The 16,693-nt window shown below is 41.4% G+C and overlaps 2 protein-coding genes across 2 annotated transcripts; both read right to left on the bottom strand.

The window, feature by feature from the left end:
- Positions 1 to 841: 841 nt before the first annotated feature.
- On the bottom strand, positions 842 to 3,720 carry LOC133127145 (zinc finger protein 260-like). The gene is given in 2 exon segments (XM_061239820.1): positions 842 to 3,558; positions 3,560 to 3,720. Coding segments are annotated over 2 exon segments (1,455 nt in total). The 5' UTR covers positions 3,593 to 3,720; the 3' UTR covers positions 842 to 2,136.
- An 8,049-nt stretch (positions 3,721 to 11,769) lies between these two features.
- Positions 11,770 to 16,171, bottom strand: LOC133127131 (zinc finger protein 260-like). Its single transcript, XM_061239802.1, has 2 exons — positions 15,933 to 16,171; positions 11,770 to 13,965 (listed from the first exon to the last, which is right to left on the bottom strand). Exon 2 carries the CDS (start codon positions 13,835 to 13,837, stop codon positions 11,909 to 11,911), a length of 1,929 nt encoding a protein of 642 aa, XP_061095786.1. The 5' UTR covers positions 13,838 to 13,965; positions 15,933 to 16,171; the 3' UTR covers positions 11,770 to 11,908.
- Between the last annotated feature and the right edge of the window lie 522 nt (positions 16,172 to 16,693).

Genomic DNA, 16,693 nt, shown 5'->3' with positions numbered 1-16,693 from the left:
TACCCCAGGTAGGAGGGGACACCTCTGGCCCCTGGACTGAGGGCCAAATCCTCAGCCAGCCTCAGCGGGACACTTCACACAAACCCAAGTGAGACTTCACATACTCCCTGTCTCTCAATTTAGGCCGGGGTGTAAAATACTCACTTTCTCCGTAACATATAAACACAGACACGGGATAAGTAACATATAAACACAGACACGGGATAAGTAACATATAAACACAGACACAGGATACGTAACGTATAAACACAGACACGGGATACGTAACATATAAACACAGACACGGGATACGCTTCTTAGGTAACTCTCCTTCCCTGGCGAGAAAATATTTTGTCACCCGGGGTGTGGGCGAACACTCAGCCTGCCACAGCAACGCACCCACGTATTTCCTCAAGGCGTGAATACCTCAGGTAGGATGATACACCGGTCACCCTTTCACATAAAGTTATACTTCAAGACAAGATAAATAAGCAACAGCACTGGTGCAAAATCAGTTAAAACAGTTGTAGATGCCACACCACCGGAGACAAATTACACACAGGACACAACCTTTTACTATGAACTTACAAACAATTGATCGCTTCGACACAGGTAATTACGGTAATCGTACCATAGATGTTAGATTTCGCACCACTGAGCGGAGCATTCCAGACCTCCACAGATTTGTCGTCTATCAAACTAAACTTTGGTGGTAAAACAAAGTACTCACCCTTTTGCACAAGTCGGGAAACCCAGGAGGTTTCAAGCTTCACCCTGCTGGCAGGGCCAGATGTTAGTAAATTCTGAATTTACCGAGGAATGAGAAAATGACCTTTATCCCAGTAAAGAAGCAGATCAACCGTTCACAGTAAAAAGCAGGAAAGTTTATTACACAGTCAGGAAAATGTTCTGCAGAACAATGATGTTTGGGGAGTTATATTTGCATACATTCAAATATGTCTACAAATCAAGTGTGACCTCTGATTGCTGGTAAAGAATTGCGCCTATCCCGAGAACTTTGGATTGGGCCATTCAAATCCCTAATGGTCCTGGGGCCTCGCCCCGCTCCCCCCTGGAGCCCAGTGGAAAATCCCCAGAGGGGGAACCTTGAAACTGATAGCGGTCATTATCATATGTGAAGTGGTCCAATTCACAAATCTGTCTGTCTCCCCAGAGTCACTCCTTTTTCACACAACATGAATTCCATGGTGAGGTCAATTTTAGTTAAACCCTTTAGTCATTGTTCAAGGTGGGGGCGAGAATTGTTTTAGGAACAATTCAGGAAAAATTCCCCCACGTCCCCTTATGGGCGAACAAGATATTCTCCAAGCACATGGCTCATAAGAGAAAGCCCTGTGCTGCTGGATAATGAAGGAGCAAGAAAGACGGAAAGAAAGAATCCTAAAATGATCTTGTCCAAGGCCTCTTACCAGATACAGGCATCTCTACTTATAGTGTGACTGTGGAAATACAAGCACTACATGTAGGTGAGCACATAGGTCAACAGGCAGGGCCCAGAATTGTAGGTTATCGTCATGTACATCAAGACTTGGGAAATCCTTTCATAGCGCTCTCATGTCGGTTACACTCAGTGGTATGTGGTCAACCTGAAGTCGCTGTTCGAACATTGAAACTGATAGCGGTCATTATCATATACATGTGAAGTGGTCCAATACACAAATTTGTCGTTCTCCCCACAATAGGCTACAGCAGCAGAAGACTTAATACGCCTAAAAAAATACCAAAGAAAGTGGTAAGTGAGTTTATAATGTCACATAAGAAACAGTTTTAAGTATTAAGATTTACAAGCACAAGCATTCGAAGCATCCGCACAGCGTAACAGTATTTTCTCTTATCAGCAATTTTTCTCTTACATCACACCTTGAGGTAACTACCGACAGATATCTTGCAGGATCCCCTTCTTGGGGTTCTTTCCTTCCAAGTCTCTGACACCTCTTATAACATAACACTTTTCACACAGTTTACAACATTACACCACACTTATACTCGTATACTCACAGTTCGCTGCACGTGCGTGTTTCCTGAAGAATTTGCTGAATTTTTTCCCTCAATTTGCAGTGTTAGTTGCCAGGTTAGTTATACGAGAGGATTTTGCCTCCGGCGTCAGGGAGAGGAGATCAGAGTGGTTAAATACTCTCACTCCCCGATAAGCTGAAGCTGGGTACTAACAGGCTTTTGACCTGTATGAATTCTCTGATGTATGTTTAAAGAATATTTCCATAAAAAACACTTCCCACACTGATCACATTTGTTGGGCTTTTCACCTGTATGAATTCTCTGATGGATGTTTAAATCACCTTTCCTTAAAAAACACTTCCCACACTGATCACATTTGTAAGGCTTTTCACCAGTATGAATTCTCTGATGGATTCTGAAACCTGATTTATCTGAAAAACACTTCCCACACTGAGTACATGTGTAGGGCTTTTCACCAGTATGAATTCTCTGATGTTGGCTTAAATAAGATTTATCTGAAAAACACTTCCCACACTGCGTACATTTGTAGGGTTTTTCACCTGTATGAATTCTCTGATGGAGGCTGAAATTAGATTTACTTGAAAAACACTTCCCACACTGCATACATTTGTAGGGTTTTTCACCTGTATGAATTCTCTGATGGAGGCTGAAATTAGATTTACCTGAAAAACACTTCCCACACTGCGTACATTTGTAGGGCATTTCACCAGTATGAATTCTCTGATGTTTTCTGAAACCTGATTTATCTGAAAAACACTTCCCACACTGAGTACATGTGTAGGGCTTTTCACCAGTATGAATTCTCTGATGTTGGCTTAAATTAGATTTAGCTGGAAAGCACTTGCCACACTGATCACATTTGTAAGGTTTTTCACCAGTATGAATTCTCTGATGTCTGGTTAAAAGGGTTTTCTTGAAGTAACACTTCCCACACTGAGTACACTTGAAGGGCTTTTCACCAGTATGGATTCTGTGATGGCTGTTTAAATCACCTTTCCTGAAAAAACACTTCCCACACTGCGTACAAATGTAGGGCTTTTTACCTGTATGAATTATCTGATGCTTATTTAAATACGTTTTCTGACTAAAACACTTCTCACACATATCACATTTGAAGGGCTTTTCACCAGTATGAATAATCTCATGTTTGCTTACATCATCTTTCGTGAAAAAACACTTCCCACACTGCGTACATGTGAAGGGCTTTTCACCGGTATGACCTGCCTGATGTCGACTTAAACGACATTTTGCAGAAAAGCACTTCCCACACAGTATACATTTATAGGGCTTTTCACCAGTATGAACTCTCTGATGTTGGCTTAAATAAGATTTATCTGAAAAACACTTCCCACACTGATCACATTTGTAAGGTTTTTCACCTTTATGAATTCTCAGATGTTTGTTTAAATTACATTTTTGAGGAAAACGCTTTCCACACTGAGCGCATTGGTGGGGCATTTCACCAGTATGAATTCTCTGATGGAGGCTTAAATTATATTTAGATGAAAAACACTTCCCACACTGATCACATTTGTAAGGTTTTTCACCTGTATGAACTCTCTGATGTTTGGTTAAATCACATTTCGTGAAGGAACACTTCCCACACTGAGAGCATTGGTGGGGCTTTTCATCAGTATGGTTTCCCTTGTCTTGGATGAACTCTGATGGCTCATTAAGGCATCTCACATGCTGGGTGGAAAGGTCCTGTTCATTTCCTGGTTTCCTGCAGTGTGGATTTGGCTCTCCTGCACACTGCCATGGTTCAGTCTGGTCTTTGTGAACGACACCAGCTCCATTAAGCACAGTGTTCACTTCATCAGATGTAATATCATCACATTTAATGTCCTGCAGCACACTGATGTGTTCAGCCTTGATGTAGCCTCCATCATCAGTCTCTGTTTTCATTTGGTCAGAATGCAGATGGGTTACATATCCTGGCTCTGTAACTTCTAGATTCTCTGTCTTAATAAGATCCCCAGTGTGTGTGTGACCCGGATAAGTTTCTGTTTTGATTTGGTCAGGGTGCAGATGGATTCTATATGCCAGCTCTGTAAAGTCTAGGCTCTCTGTCTTAATAAGATCCCCAGTGTTGGTGGGACCCAGATCAGGTTCTGTTTTTATCAATGGTGAGTCAGTGTGGTGTACAGCACTGACCCCACTGTGTGCTGTAACACACTCTGGCTCCAGTGTGTTGAGTCCTGGTGTAGTACACTCAGTCTCTGACTCTGCCATGTGGACAGACTCCAGTCCACTGAGTTCCTCTTCTTTCAGTCTGATCCTGTGCTGCTCAGTGAGCTCTGGTAGTGTTGTCTCAGTGTCCTGTCTCAGACAGACTCCTGCCTGCATCATACTGCTGCTCAAAGGTGTGCAGAAGTGCAGCTCCTGGAGGGAAACAGGGGAAGGGATTTAGCCTGAAACTGGTCTAACCACATCAGCTGACAAGTGAAGACAACTGAAATTTTTTTTATTCCCGATTAGCATCATTATGTATGCTAGGTATAAAAATCCGGACCTTTTTTTATATTCTCTGCAGGTATGATAACTAAACTGGTGCATTACAATTTTCGGTCGTAATGGTGGCTCCGTCACGAAATCGCAGTTTTCGATCGCTGGTTCGATCCCAACTTGATACTTTTCATGAAGGTTTCACGAGTAGCGTACAGTTTTTCTTTTTGTTAGGGATTCATTATCCAATTTGATTTTGAACGTTTCCCGCTACGATGGAATTACTTTCAGCAGGCGATTGACATTTATTTTTCCCATTTATGCGTTTGATTCATGCTGTGACAGGATATAACCTTGCATTTCTCCCCCAAACTTATTGCTTGCATTTTAAGCATACCACACACCAAATCAGAAAATATCATACATTATTTAATACTGGCTCCCTATATGCATTTTAACATGCTGGGCAGAGGTGCAGTTTACGCAAATCTTTGAAGTAATCCTACATCTTTCTCAATGGCCTACGACATGCTCTAGATCATACATCAGATAGAATGTACTGGTACAATTAATTCACTGTCCAGGAAATAAGACACTTTGCAATTTGTTCATACGAGTTATTTTAACTTTCATTGCACCACAGAAGACCAAGTGAGTAATGCTCTTTTCCCAGCAGTGCTATGGCATACATAACAATGCGCAAATCATATCAGTACAAAATACAAAGAAGAATCACAATGACAAGATGAAGGTAAGTAGAAGTTGATAAACTGAACGCATTACGAGAAACAAGAGCGTGTAATCGGCAATTAAAATAATTATCGAGCCCTCCACGTTATTTCGGTGATCCAGTTTTCAGGTGTCGTGTACACGGTTCCAGTTATGAGCAGCGTAATGAAGCTGCTTTCACCTGTTCTGTATTCATACGACTGATCTGAAGTAATGCAGCATGACCATGAAAGCGAGTAGGCTAAGCTAACTCATCTAAAACATAAGACTGAACAGCATTACACCGTGTAAATAAATAGCGTGGACCGATTATTGTTATAAATCCACAATTTCGGAGACAATAGCTTGTGCGTAGGCTTACGTTACGTGTAGGGCATTTTGCACGATAAGAAGGAATTTTAGGACTGCGCGAGCATGAAGTGCCTGAGCCTCAAAGTGTGTTTTTAAAAAAAGTGGTGACTAGTCTTCTTTTTTCAAAAACGGTATTACTCGAAACAACTTCCGCCGTGTAAACAAATTTGTAGACTACGTTTGCGGGTCAGGCACTCTTTTCTTGATTATCGGTTAAAAAAAAATAATAATAATCTCAGGACCTCCCGTGTCGAATGTGCTTCTACCAAAACGAAGATAGCAATTAGCTTGAATGCACATCTGGCGAAATGTAAACAGGTAGGGACTTCTCACGGTAAGAAGAAATATTATGACAACGGGGAAACTTGTGTAAACAGTCGTGCGACTAATGAAATACCGCATTGAAAACTTCGCGTGAAAACAAAAAACGTACATAAAGACAATTCCAAGCTTACCCATATTTATTCCATTGATTTGATTTATTGTGCTGATAGGCGAAATTATTTCCAAATAAATAATCTCAAGTGTGTGTTAAACACAGTAGGTGAACGAAACGAAAGTCATCAATTCCACTCCGGAACTGAATTGGTTCTTTAGAAAAAGAAGAAAGTTTATTCGACCGCGGCTGCTAGCAGGCAGATTTTCTGGCCATCTGACATAAAAGCCTCTCAACCATTGTCCCTTGAACCGTAAGTGCAATGGTATCCACAGATTTAAAAAAAGAAAGAAAAAAAAACCCGACAGAAGAAAAAATGTGTTCGTCTTTTTCTTCGTCTTCGGGTATTGTAAGGCTCATTCACCGCCACCTACTGGACTGGAGTGTGCCGCCCCAAAAGGCCCTTATTATCCCCTTCCACAACAGTTTTTGTGTAACAAAATCAAACGCTTTACTGTTTAAGATATAATTGAACTGGCATTGGCGTAAAATGCTCATTATTTCATTGAACCAGGGTAACTGAAGGAAATTAAACTGAATCGTCCATCCTTGGCCCCTGATACATACAGCATAGCTGCCAACTCTCACGCTTTCGGCGTGAGACACACGCATTTGCATGTGCGTGTGAAAACAGGCAAATGCGTGTGTCTCACGCCAAAAGCGTGAGAGTTGGCAGCTATGATACAGTGTAGGAGCTTCACTCCATGTTGTGCCCAGTGCATATCCATGTTATAAACAATTTCACTCTTTTGGTCATCACTGAAACTCCCCATACATTTTCAGAATCTGATGGGTTTATTTTACCAATGAGATACATTTCCTCACAACAGTCAGGACACTGGTCCACAAATGTGGGGTACATTACATTAATGCCATTCTTGTCCAGAGCGACGTACAGTTGATTAGACTAAGCAGGAGACAATCCTCCCCTGGAGCAATGCTTAAGGACCTTCCTCAAGGGCCCAATGGGTGGGGATTGTGGCAACACAGAGGATCGAACTACTAACCTTGCGAGTCCCAGTCATGTACCATAACCACTACGATACAGGCCGCTACAAATATGTTTTACACGCCTTCGTATTCCCGTACTCTCTGAATCAAACATACTCTGCTGTTACGGAAGACATACACTCACCAAACACTTTATTAGTAACACCTGTACACCTACTTATTCATGTGATGACCTAATCAGCCAATCGTGTGGCAGCAGTGCAATGCATAAAGTCATACAGATACCAGTCAGGAGCTTCAGGTTATGTTCACGTCAACTATCAGAATGTGATCGAAGTGACTTTGACCGTGGAATGATCATGCTGCTTGGTGATTTTTTTCTCAATATTTACTACATCAGCACCACTTGGTCATGCATGTTAATGATGTTGGCTAGCTAACATTCGGGAAGGGCGCTGACATCTAACATTAACGTTACATTAGCTAGCATCATATGAATGAAACAACTTTGTTCAGGTTTCATGAATTATTTTTATATTCCAACACTGAGTTTACGTTTTAAGACCTTGGTTAAAATGACACTGAAAACACTGCCTGCTATTCACATTCCTCAACCCTATCCACACAGAACTAAGCTATTTGCTGTTGTGATGTCATGGTGATTTTATTTATTGCTTTCAGGATAGAACACAAAGCGTCCCACCTCAAATCCATGTGTCCCACCTCAAATCCATCACAGACCCCCTCCTGGACCCCCTGCAGTTTGCCTACAGAGCCAACAGGTCTGTAGATGATGCCGTAAACATGGCTCTACACTTCATCCTACAGCACCTGGACTCCGCAGGAACCTACGCCAGGATCCTGTTTGTGGATTTCAGCTCTGCCTTCAATACAATAATGCCAACTATGCTACAGGACAAGCTCTCCCAGCTGAACGTGCCTGATTCAACCTGCAGGTGGATCACAGACTTCCTGTCTGACAGGAGGCAGCACGTGAAGCTGGGAAAACATGTCTCTGACTCCCGGACCATCAGCACCGGTTCCCCCCAAGGCTGCGTTCTTTCCCCTCTGCTCTTCTCCCTGTACGCCAACAGCTGCACTTCCAGTCACCAATCTGTCAAGCTCCTGAAGTTTGCGGATGACACCACCCTTATTGGACTCATCTCTGGTGGGGATGAGTCCACCTACAGGTGGGAGATTGACCGTCTGGTGACCTGGTGCAGTCAGAACAACTTGGAGCTCAACGCTGTGAAGCCAGTGGAGATGGTTGTAGACTTCAGAAAGAACCCAGCCCCACCCGCCCCCATCACCTTGAGAGACTCCCCTGTCAACATTGTGGAGTCCTGCCACTTTCTGGGAACCATCATCTCCCAGGACCTCAAGTGGGAGCTGAACATCAGCTCCCTCACCAAAAAGCCCAGCAGAGGATGTTCTTCCTGCGGCAGTTGAAAAAGTTCAACCTGCCAAAGACAATGATGGTGCACTTTTACACCGCCATAATTGAGTCCATCCTCACCTCCTCCATCACCATCTGGTATGCTGCTGCCACTGCCAAGGACAAGGGCAGACTGCAGCGTATCATCCGCTCTGCAGAGAAGGTGATTGGCTGCAATCTGCCATCTCTTCAGGACCTGTACGCCTCCAGAACCCTGAGGCGTGCAGGAAGGATTGTGGCCGACCCCTCTCACCAGACCATTGGAAACACTCCCCTCTGGCAGGATGCTGCGCCACAGAAACAGCTTCTATCCATCGGCAGCTGGCCTCATCAACAAGGCCCGGGGTCTCCATTGTCATAGACTTTTATCCTTCCCCCATGAACTTTATATTTTATATTTTGCACTTTGACAATACTTCATATACCCCGCTTCAGCATCATGTTGTATTGTAAATATTTAGTTTTATTTTTGTATTCATAATCTACATCACATTCTACCTTATTTTATATCTATGTTTCTATTATTCTTTATGTCTGCATGCACCCACATACCTCAGCAAATTCCATGTACGTAAAAAATACATGGCGAATAAAGAGATTCTGATTCTGATTCTGAGTAGTAGTAGGAGGGGCCTTATCCAAACAGGGTATTGTGGGAAGTGGAGTCCCACAGGGATCGGTGCTGGGGGCACTGCTCTTCCTCATTTACATAAATGATCTAGACATGGGCATTGAAAGTAATTTAGTTAAATTAGAGCAGATGATACATAAATAGGTTTAGCTAACAGTATGGACTGTACTAAAGTAATCCAGGAAGACTTAAACAGAATCCATAAATGGTCAGAAATCTGGCATATGAAATTCAAGAAAACTAAAAGTTCTACAGGTGGGAAATGCAAATTTAAGGCAGGATTACTTCATGGGGGGTACGAAATTGGATAGTGCTCAAGTTGAAAAAGACTTGGGGGTAATAGTTAATGTGCGGTAGCAGTAAAAATGGCCAATAGGATGCTAGGATACATAGCCAGGAGTATTGAGTCCAAGTCCAAGGAAGTTACCTTTTACAATACTCTTGTTAGACCACACTTGGAGTACTGTGTGCAGTCAATGTATAAAATATGTATATGACGAACAGCAGTGAAGAAAGGTTACTAGATATTACTATTACACTAGAAATCCATCTCTTGCTTCATCTCTCCTAATAGCCCTTATCCCCAGATTTCTTTGGTGTTCTTTGGGAGGAATTAAATGACAAATATGGTTGTTTTGTCTCCGAGCAGAAAAACAATGCAAGCTTTATTTGTGTCTGAACCAGAGTTTTGTGCTCGGAAATCATCCCTTTTCCACAATGAACTAACTCAGAACCGAGCTACAGGAAGGCTGCCAGCACACCTCCCAGTGAACTAACTCAGAACCGAGCTACAGGAAGGCTGCTAGCACTCCTCCCAGTGAACTAACTCAGAACCAAGCTACAGGAAGGCTGCCAGCACACCTCCCAGTGAACTAACTCAGAACCAAGCTACAGGAAGGCTGCCAGCACACCTCCCAGTGAACTAACTCAGAACCAAGCTACAGGAAGGCTGCCAGCACACCTCCCAGTGAACTAACTCAGAACCGAGCTACAGGAAGGCTGCCAGCACACCTCCCAGTGAACTAACTCAGAACCAAGCTACAGGAAGGCTGCCAGCACTCCTCCCAGTTTGCCTACCTGGAAATGTGAGATCGGCCTCTAAAACACCGTCAGGAAAAATCTCTCCTTCGTCTGATTTTATTTGTGGATATTGTTACACCTGTTCTGTGCGTTACCACCACCTACTGGGCTGGAGTATGGTCCTCAGGTTACCCTTTTACCACACACCATGATACGCTGCAGACAGCCCACCCTGGCGAGCTGGTGTGGGGGCTGAGGAGGAGGAGGGGGTGGGTTGTGTGGAAGTCCTGGTGGAGCAGTGAACCAGCACATCTTTCCACAATTGCCAACAAAACAGAGAAACACACTTGGGTTTCTTTTAGTTACCATGTTTATTTTCATATTCAAGCAGCTGTCCAAAAATTATTTCCAAACAAATACATTTCTGTCATTTCCATCATTGAAGCCATTTCATTGATACAAATATGAAATTTATTAAACAATAAAATGATATATAACAGTCCAAAAGATTTGGTACTCAATAAAAATGCAACCCCAGTTTGTCCCAGTCAGCTAGCTGTCCAAAACATAGTTTATTTGATAAGGACAGTTCAGCCACTCAACAGTACCAGAATTGGCTCCAGTAAATTTTCATCCATCATCTCAGGGCAGGAAATACTAAAAGGTGGCAGCTATCAATGTCACCATCAATATTGGTTCTAGATTGACTAGAAAACAAGAAAGGTTTGTGATCAAAGCTGCAGGGCATAATACACTTCATTACAGTGGAGCTTTCCTACATGAAACATGCAGGCAGGAGAGCCAGTCTTGTAGTAGCTCAGGAGCATTTATCCGAGGCTTTGCGGAAAATAATTTTCCTTCTGAAAATGTTAATTTTAAAGTCTGAATTGTACAATTTCATTCTGTTTGTATCAGGTGATATTTAAAGGGGCAGGAATGTGCAAAGGGATTTTCATCTGCATAAACTGTCCAGAGTTTCCTTAAATCTTCCAAATTAGACTGTTCACCTGTCCAAATCTTCTCACACTGAAGGTGTTTTCACCTGTATGAATTTTCCTGTGCCTCCTTAAATTAGATGTACATGCAAAATACTTCCCACACTTAGTACACAGGTAATACTTTTCACCTGTATGAATTTTCTGATGGAGGCTTAAATAAGATTTAGCTGAAAAACACTTCCCACACTACGTACATTTGTAGGGCTTTTCACCAGTATGGATTCCTTGATGTTTTCTGACACTTGATTTATCTGAAAAACACTTCACACACTGCGTACATTTGTAGGGCTTTTCACCAGTATGAATTATCTGATGTTGGCTTAAATTAGATTTACAAGAAAAACACTTGCCACACTGATCACATTTGTAAGGTTTTTCACCAGTATGAATTCTCTGATGTCTGGTTAAATGAGTTTTCGAGAAGTAACACTTCCCATACTGCGTACATTTGTAGGGCTTTTCACCAGTATGAATTATCTGATGTTGGCTTAAATTAGATTTAGATGAAAAACACTTGCCACACTGATCACATTTGTAAGGTTTTTCACCAGTATGAATTCTCTGATGTTTTCTGACACTTGATTTATCTGAAAAACACTTCACACATTGCGTACATTAGTAAAGCTTTTCACCAGTATGAATTCTGATGTCTGGTTAAATGAGTTTTCCTGAAGTAACACTTCCCACAGTGGATACATTTGAAGGGCTTTTCACCAGTATGAATTCTCTGATGTCTGGTTAAATGAGTTTTCGTGAAGTAACACTTCCCACACTGATCACATCTGTAAGGTTTTTCACCAGTATGGATTCTCTGATGTTTGGTTAAACTAAATTTCTGAGGAAAACACTTCCCACACTGATTGCATTTGTATGGCTTTTCACCTGAATGAATTATCAGGTGTCTCTGTAAAACAGATGTTGTGCTAAAACACTTCCTACACAGAGTACACGTTGGGCTTTTCCCGTGTATGAATTCTCTGGTGGTTATTTAAATATCCTTTCTGAACAAAAGACTTCTCACACAGATGACATTTGTAGGGCTTTTCACCTGAATGAGTTATCTGATGATTGGTTAAAGCAGATTTCCTTAAGAAGTACTTCCCACACTGATTACATTTGTAGGGCTTTTCATCTGTATGAATTTTCTTGTGTTTGATTAAATATGATTTCTGTTTAAAACACTTCCCACACTGATCACATTTGTTGGGCTTTTCACCTGTATGAATTCTCTGATGGACCTTCAAAGCGTCCTTCGCTGAAAAATACTTCCCACACTGATCACATTTGTAGGGCTTTTCACCTGTATGAATTTTCTGGTGGATATTTATATACCATTTATGAGTAAAAAACTTCTCACACAGATGACATTTATAGGGCTTTTCACCTGAATGAATTCTCTGATGTTTGGTTAAAGCAGCTTTCCTTAAGAAGCATTTCCCACACTGATCACATTTGTAGGGCTTTTCACCTGTATGAATTCTCTGATGAACCTCCAAAACGGCCTTCGCTGAAAAATACTTCCCACACTGATCACATTTGTAGGGCTTTCCACCTGTATGAATTTTCTTGTGTTTGATTAAACATGATTTCTGTTTAAAACACTTCCCACACTGATCACATTTGTAGGGCTTTTCACCTGTATGAATTCTCTGATGAATCTTCAAAACGGCCTTCGCGGAAAAATACTTCCCACACTGATCACATTTGTAGGGCGTTTCTCCTGTATGAATTCTCTGGTGGATATTTAAATAACATTTATGAACAAAAGACTTCTCACACAGATGACATTTATAGGGCTTTTCACCTGAATGAATTCTCTGGTGGATATTTATATACCATTTATGAGTAAAAAACTTCTCACACAGATGACATTTATAGGGCTTTTCACCTGAATGAATTCTCTGATGTTTGGTTAAAGCAGCTTTCCTTAAGAAGCATTTCCCACACTGATCACATTTGTAGGGCTTTCCACCTGTATGAATTTTCTTGTGTTTGAATAAATATGATTTCTGTTTAAAACACTTCCCACACTGATCACATTTGTAGGGCTTTCCATCTGTATGATTTTTCTTGTCTCTGATTACATGCGATTTCTGTTTAAAACCCTTCCCACACCGATTAGTTTTGTAAGATTTTTCACCTCTATGAATTCTCAGATGTTTGTTTAAATTAGATTTATGAGGAAAACACTTCCCACACTGAGAGCATTGGTGGGGCTTTTCACCAGTATGGCTTCCCTTGTCTTGGATTAACTCTGATGACTCATTAAGGCATCTCACATGCTGGGTGGAACGGTCCTGTTCTTTCCCTGGTTTCCTGCAGTGTGGATTTGGCTCTCCTGCACACTGCCATGGTTCAGTCTGGTCTTTGTGAACAACACCAGCTCCATTAAGCACAGTGTTCATGAGATCACTCACTAACATTTCACTGGATTCAAGCTTCACTTCATCAGATGTAAAATCATCACATTTAATGTCCTGCAAGACACTGATGTGTTCGGCCTTAATGTAGCCTCCATCATCAGTCTCTGTTTTCATTTGGTCAGAATGCAGATGGATTCTATATGCCAGCTCTGTGAAGTCTAGGTTCTCTGTCTTAATAAGATCCCCAGTGTGTGTGTGACCCGGATAAGTTTCTGTTTTGATTTGGTCAGGGTGCAGATGGATTCTATATGCCAGCTCTGTAAAGTCTAGGCTCTCTGTCTTAATAAGATCCCCAGTGTTGGTGAGACCCAGATCAGGTTCTGTTTTTATCAATGGTGAGTCAGTGTGGTGTACAGCACTGACCCCACTGTGTGCTGTAACACACTCTGGCTCCAGTGTGTTGAGTCCTGGTGTAGTACACTCAGTCTCTGACTCTGCCATGTGCACAGACTCCAGTCCACTGAGTTACTCTTCTTTCAGTCTGATCCTGTGCTGCTCAGTGAGCTCTGGTAGTGTTGTCTCAGTGTCTGCATCATACTGCTGCTCAAAGGTGTGCAGAAGTGCAGCTCCTGGAGGGAAACAGGGGAAGGGATTTAGCCTTAAACTGGTGTAACCACATAAGCTGACAAGTGAAGACAACAGAATCCATTTTTATTCCCGATTAGCATCATTATGTATGCTAGCTATAAAAACAAAACCTTTGGTTGAGGATTCAATTCAACTCTGAATTTATCATCAATGAACGTCAAAATTCCACTTTTTGCTCGTAGATGACATCCGCTTAAGAGATGTGGAGGAAGGGCTTGCAAGTGATTTTCTTCAGCTCTTGTTAGATAGCGAGCCAAATACAAATGCGGCTGATGTTTGGTTTGGGCTGATCAATTTCATTTCCTGTCTTTTGAGGCTTTCGGCAAATGCAAACATTTATCTTAAAACTAAGTTTTTTTGTGATTAACACACTCTACAATATAAAAATAACACTTTGCAATTTGTGCACATCTGTTTAAAAAGTAAACAATTGCTTAAGAGATTTTCACGGCCGAGCCGTGAGAACTGCTTCCCAAGAGAAATCCAGACTTTCAAAAAATATTCTCTGCAGGTGTGATAACTAAACTGGTCCATTTCAATTTTTGGTCGTAATGGTGGCACCGTCACTAAATCGCAGTGTTCGATCCCAACTTGATACTTTTCATGAAGGTTTCACGAGTAGCGTACAGTTTTTGTTTTGTTAGGGATTCATTATCCAATTTGATTTTGAACGTTTCCCGCTACGATGGAATTACTTTCAGCAGGCGATTGACGTTTATTTTTCCCATTTATGCGTTTGATTCATGCTGTGACAGGATATAACCTTGCATTTCTCCCCCAAACTTATTGCTTGCATTTTAAGCCTACCACACACCAAATCAGAAAATATCATACATTATTTAATACTGGCTCCCTATATGCATTTTAACATGCTGGGCAGAGGTGGAGTATACGCAAATCTTTGAAGTAATCCTACATCTTTCTCAATGGCCTACGACATGCTCTAGATCATACATCAGATAGAATGTACTGGTACAATTCATTCATTGTCCAGGAAGACACTTTGCAATTTGTTCATAAGATTTATTTTAAATTTCATTTAACCAAAGAAGACCGAGTGAGTAATGCTCTTTTCCCAGCAGTCTTATGGGATACATAACAATGCGTAAATCATATCAATACAAAATACAGAGAAAGAAGAATCACAATGACAAGATGAAGGTAAGTAGAAGTTGATAAACTGAACGCATTACGAGAAACAAGAGCGTGTATCCGGCAATTAAAATAATGATCGAACCCTCCACGTTATTTCGGTGATCCAGTTTTCAGGTGTCGTGTACACGGTTCCAGTTATGAGCAGCGTAATGAAGCTGCTTTCACCTGTTCTGTATTCATACGACTTATGCGAAGTAAAGTAGCATGACCATGAGAGCGAGTAGGATAAGCGAACTCATCTAAAATATTAGACTGAAAACCATTATACCGTGTAAATAAATAGCGTGGACCGATTATTATTATAAATCCACAATTTCGGAGACAATAGCGTGTGTGTAGGCTTACGTTACGGGTAGGGCATTTTGCGCGGGAAGGAATTTTAGGACCGCGCGAGCTTGAAGTGCCTGAGCCTCAAAGTGTGTTTAAAAAAAAAAAACTGAAGTGGTGACTCGTCTTCTTTTTTCAAAAACGGTATTACTTGAAACAACTTCCGCCGTGTAAAACAATTTGTAGACTACGTTTGCGGGTCAGGCACTCTTCTTGATTATCGGTAAAAATAAAATAAAAATCTAAGGACCTCCCGTGTCGAATGTGCTTCGACCAAAACGAGGATAGCCATTAGATTGAATGCACATCTGGCGAAATGTAAACAGGGAGGTACTAAGAAGAAATATAATGAGAACGGGGAACGGGGAAACTTGTGGAAACAGTCGTGCGACTAATGAAATACCGCATAGAAAGCTTCGCATAAAAAAAAAAAAAAAAACGTACATAAAGACAATTCCCAGCTTACCCATATTTATTCCATTGATTTGATTTCTTGTGTTGATAGGCGAAGTTAATTCCAATTAAATAATCTCGTGTGTGTTAAACACAGTAGGTCGTTGTTAGGTGAACGAAACGAAAGTCATCAATTCCACTCCGTAACTGAATTGGTTCTTTAGAAAAAGAAGAAAGTTTATTCGACCGCGGCTGCTTGTAGGCAGGTTTTCTGGCCATCTCAACCATTGTCCCTTGAACTGTAAGTGCAATGGTATCCACAGATAAAAAAAAAGAAAAAAAAAAGACCGACAGTAAAAATGTGTTGTTCGTCTTCGGGTATTGTAAGGCTCATTCACCGCCACCTACTGGACTGGAATGTGCCGCCCCAAAAGCCCTTATTATCCCCTTCCACAACAGTTTTTGTGTAACAAAATCAAACGCTTTACTGTTTAAGATATAACTAAACTGGCATTGGCGTAAAATGCTCATTATTTTATTGAACCAGGGTAACTGAAGGAAATTAAATTGAATCGTCCATCCTTGGCCCATGATATATACAGTGTAGGAGCTTCACTCCATGTTGTGCCCAGTGCATATCCATGTTAAACAGTTTCACCCTTTTGGTCATCACTGAAACTCCCCATACATTTTCAGAATCTGATGGGTTTATTTTACCAATGAGATACATTTCCTCACAACAGTCAGGACACACAAATGTGGGGTACATTACATTAATGCCATTCTTACATTCGTACAGTTGATTAGACTAAGCAGGAGACAATCCTCCCCTGG

This window comes from Conger conger, chromosome 4 (genome assembly GCF_963514075.1).
Source record: "Conger conger chromosome 4, fConCon1.1, whole genome shotgun sequence".
NCBI classification, from domain to species: Eukaryota; Metazoa; Chordata; class Actinopteri; order Anguilliformes; family Congridae; genus Conger; species Conger conger.
The sequence above is the reverse complement of the archived record's forward strand: the minus strand, read 5'-3'. Positions and strand labels throughout refer to the sequence as shown.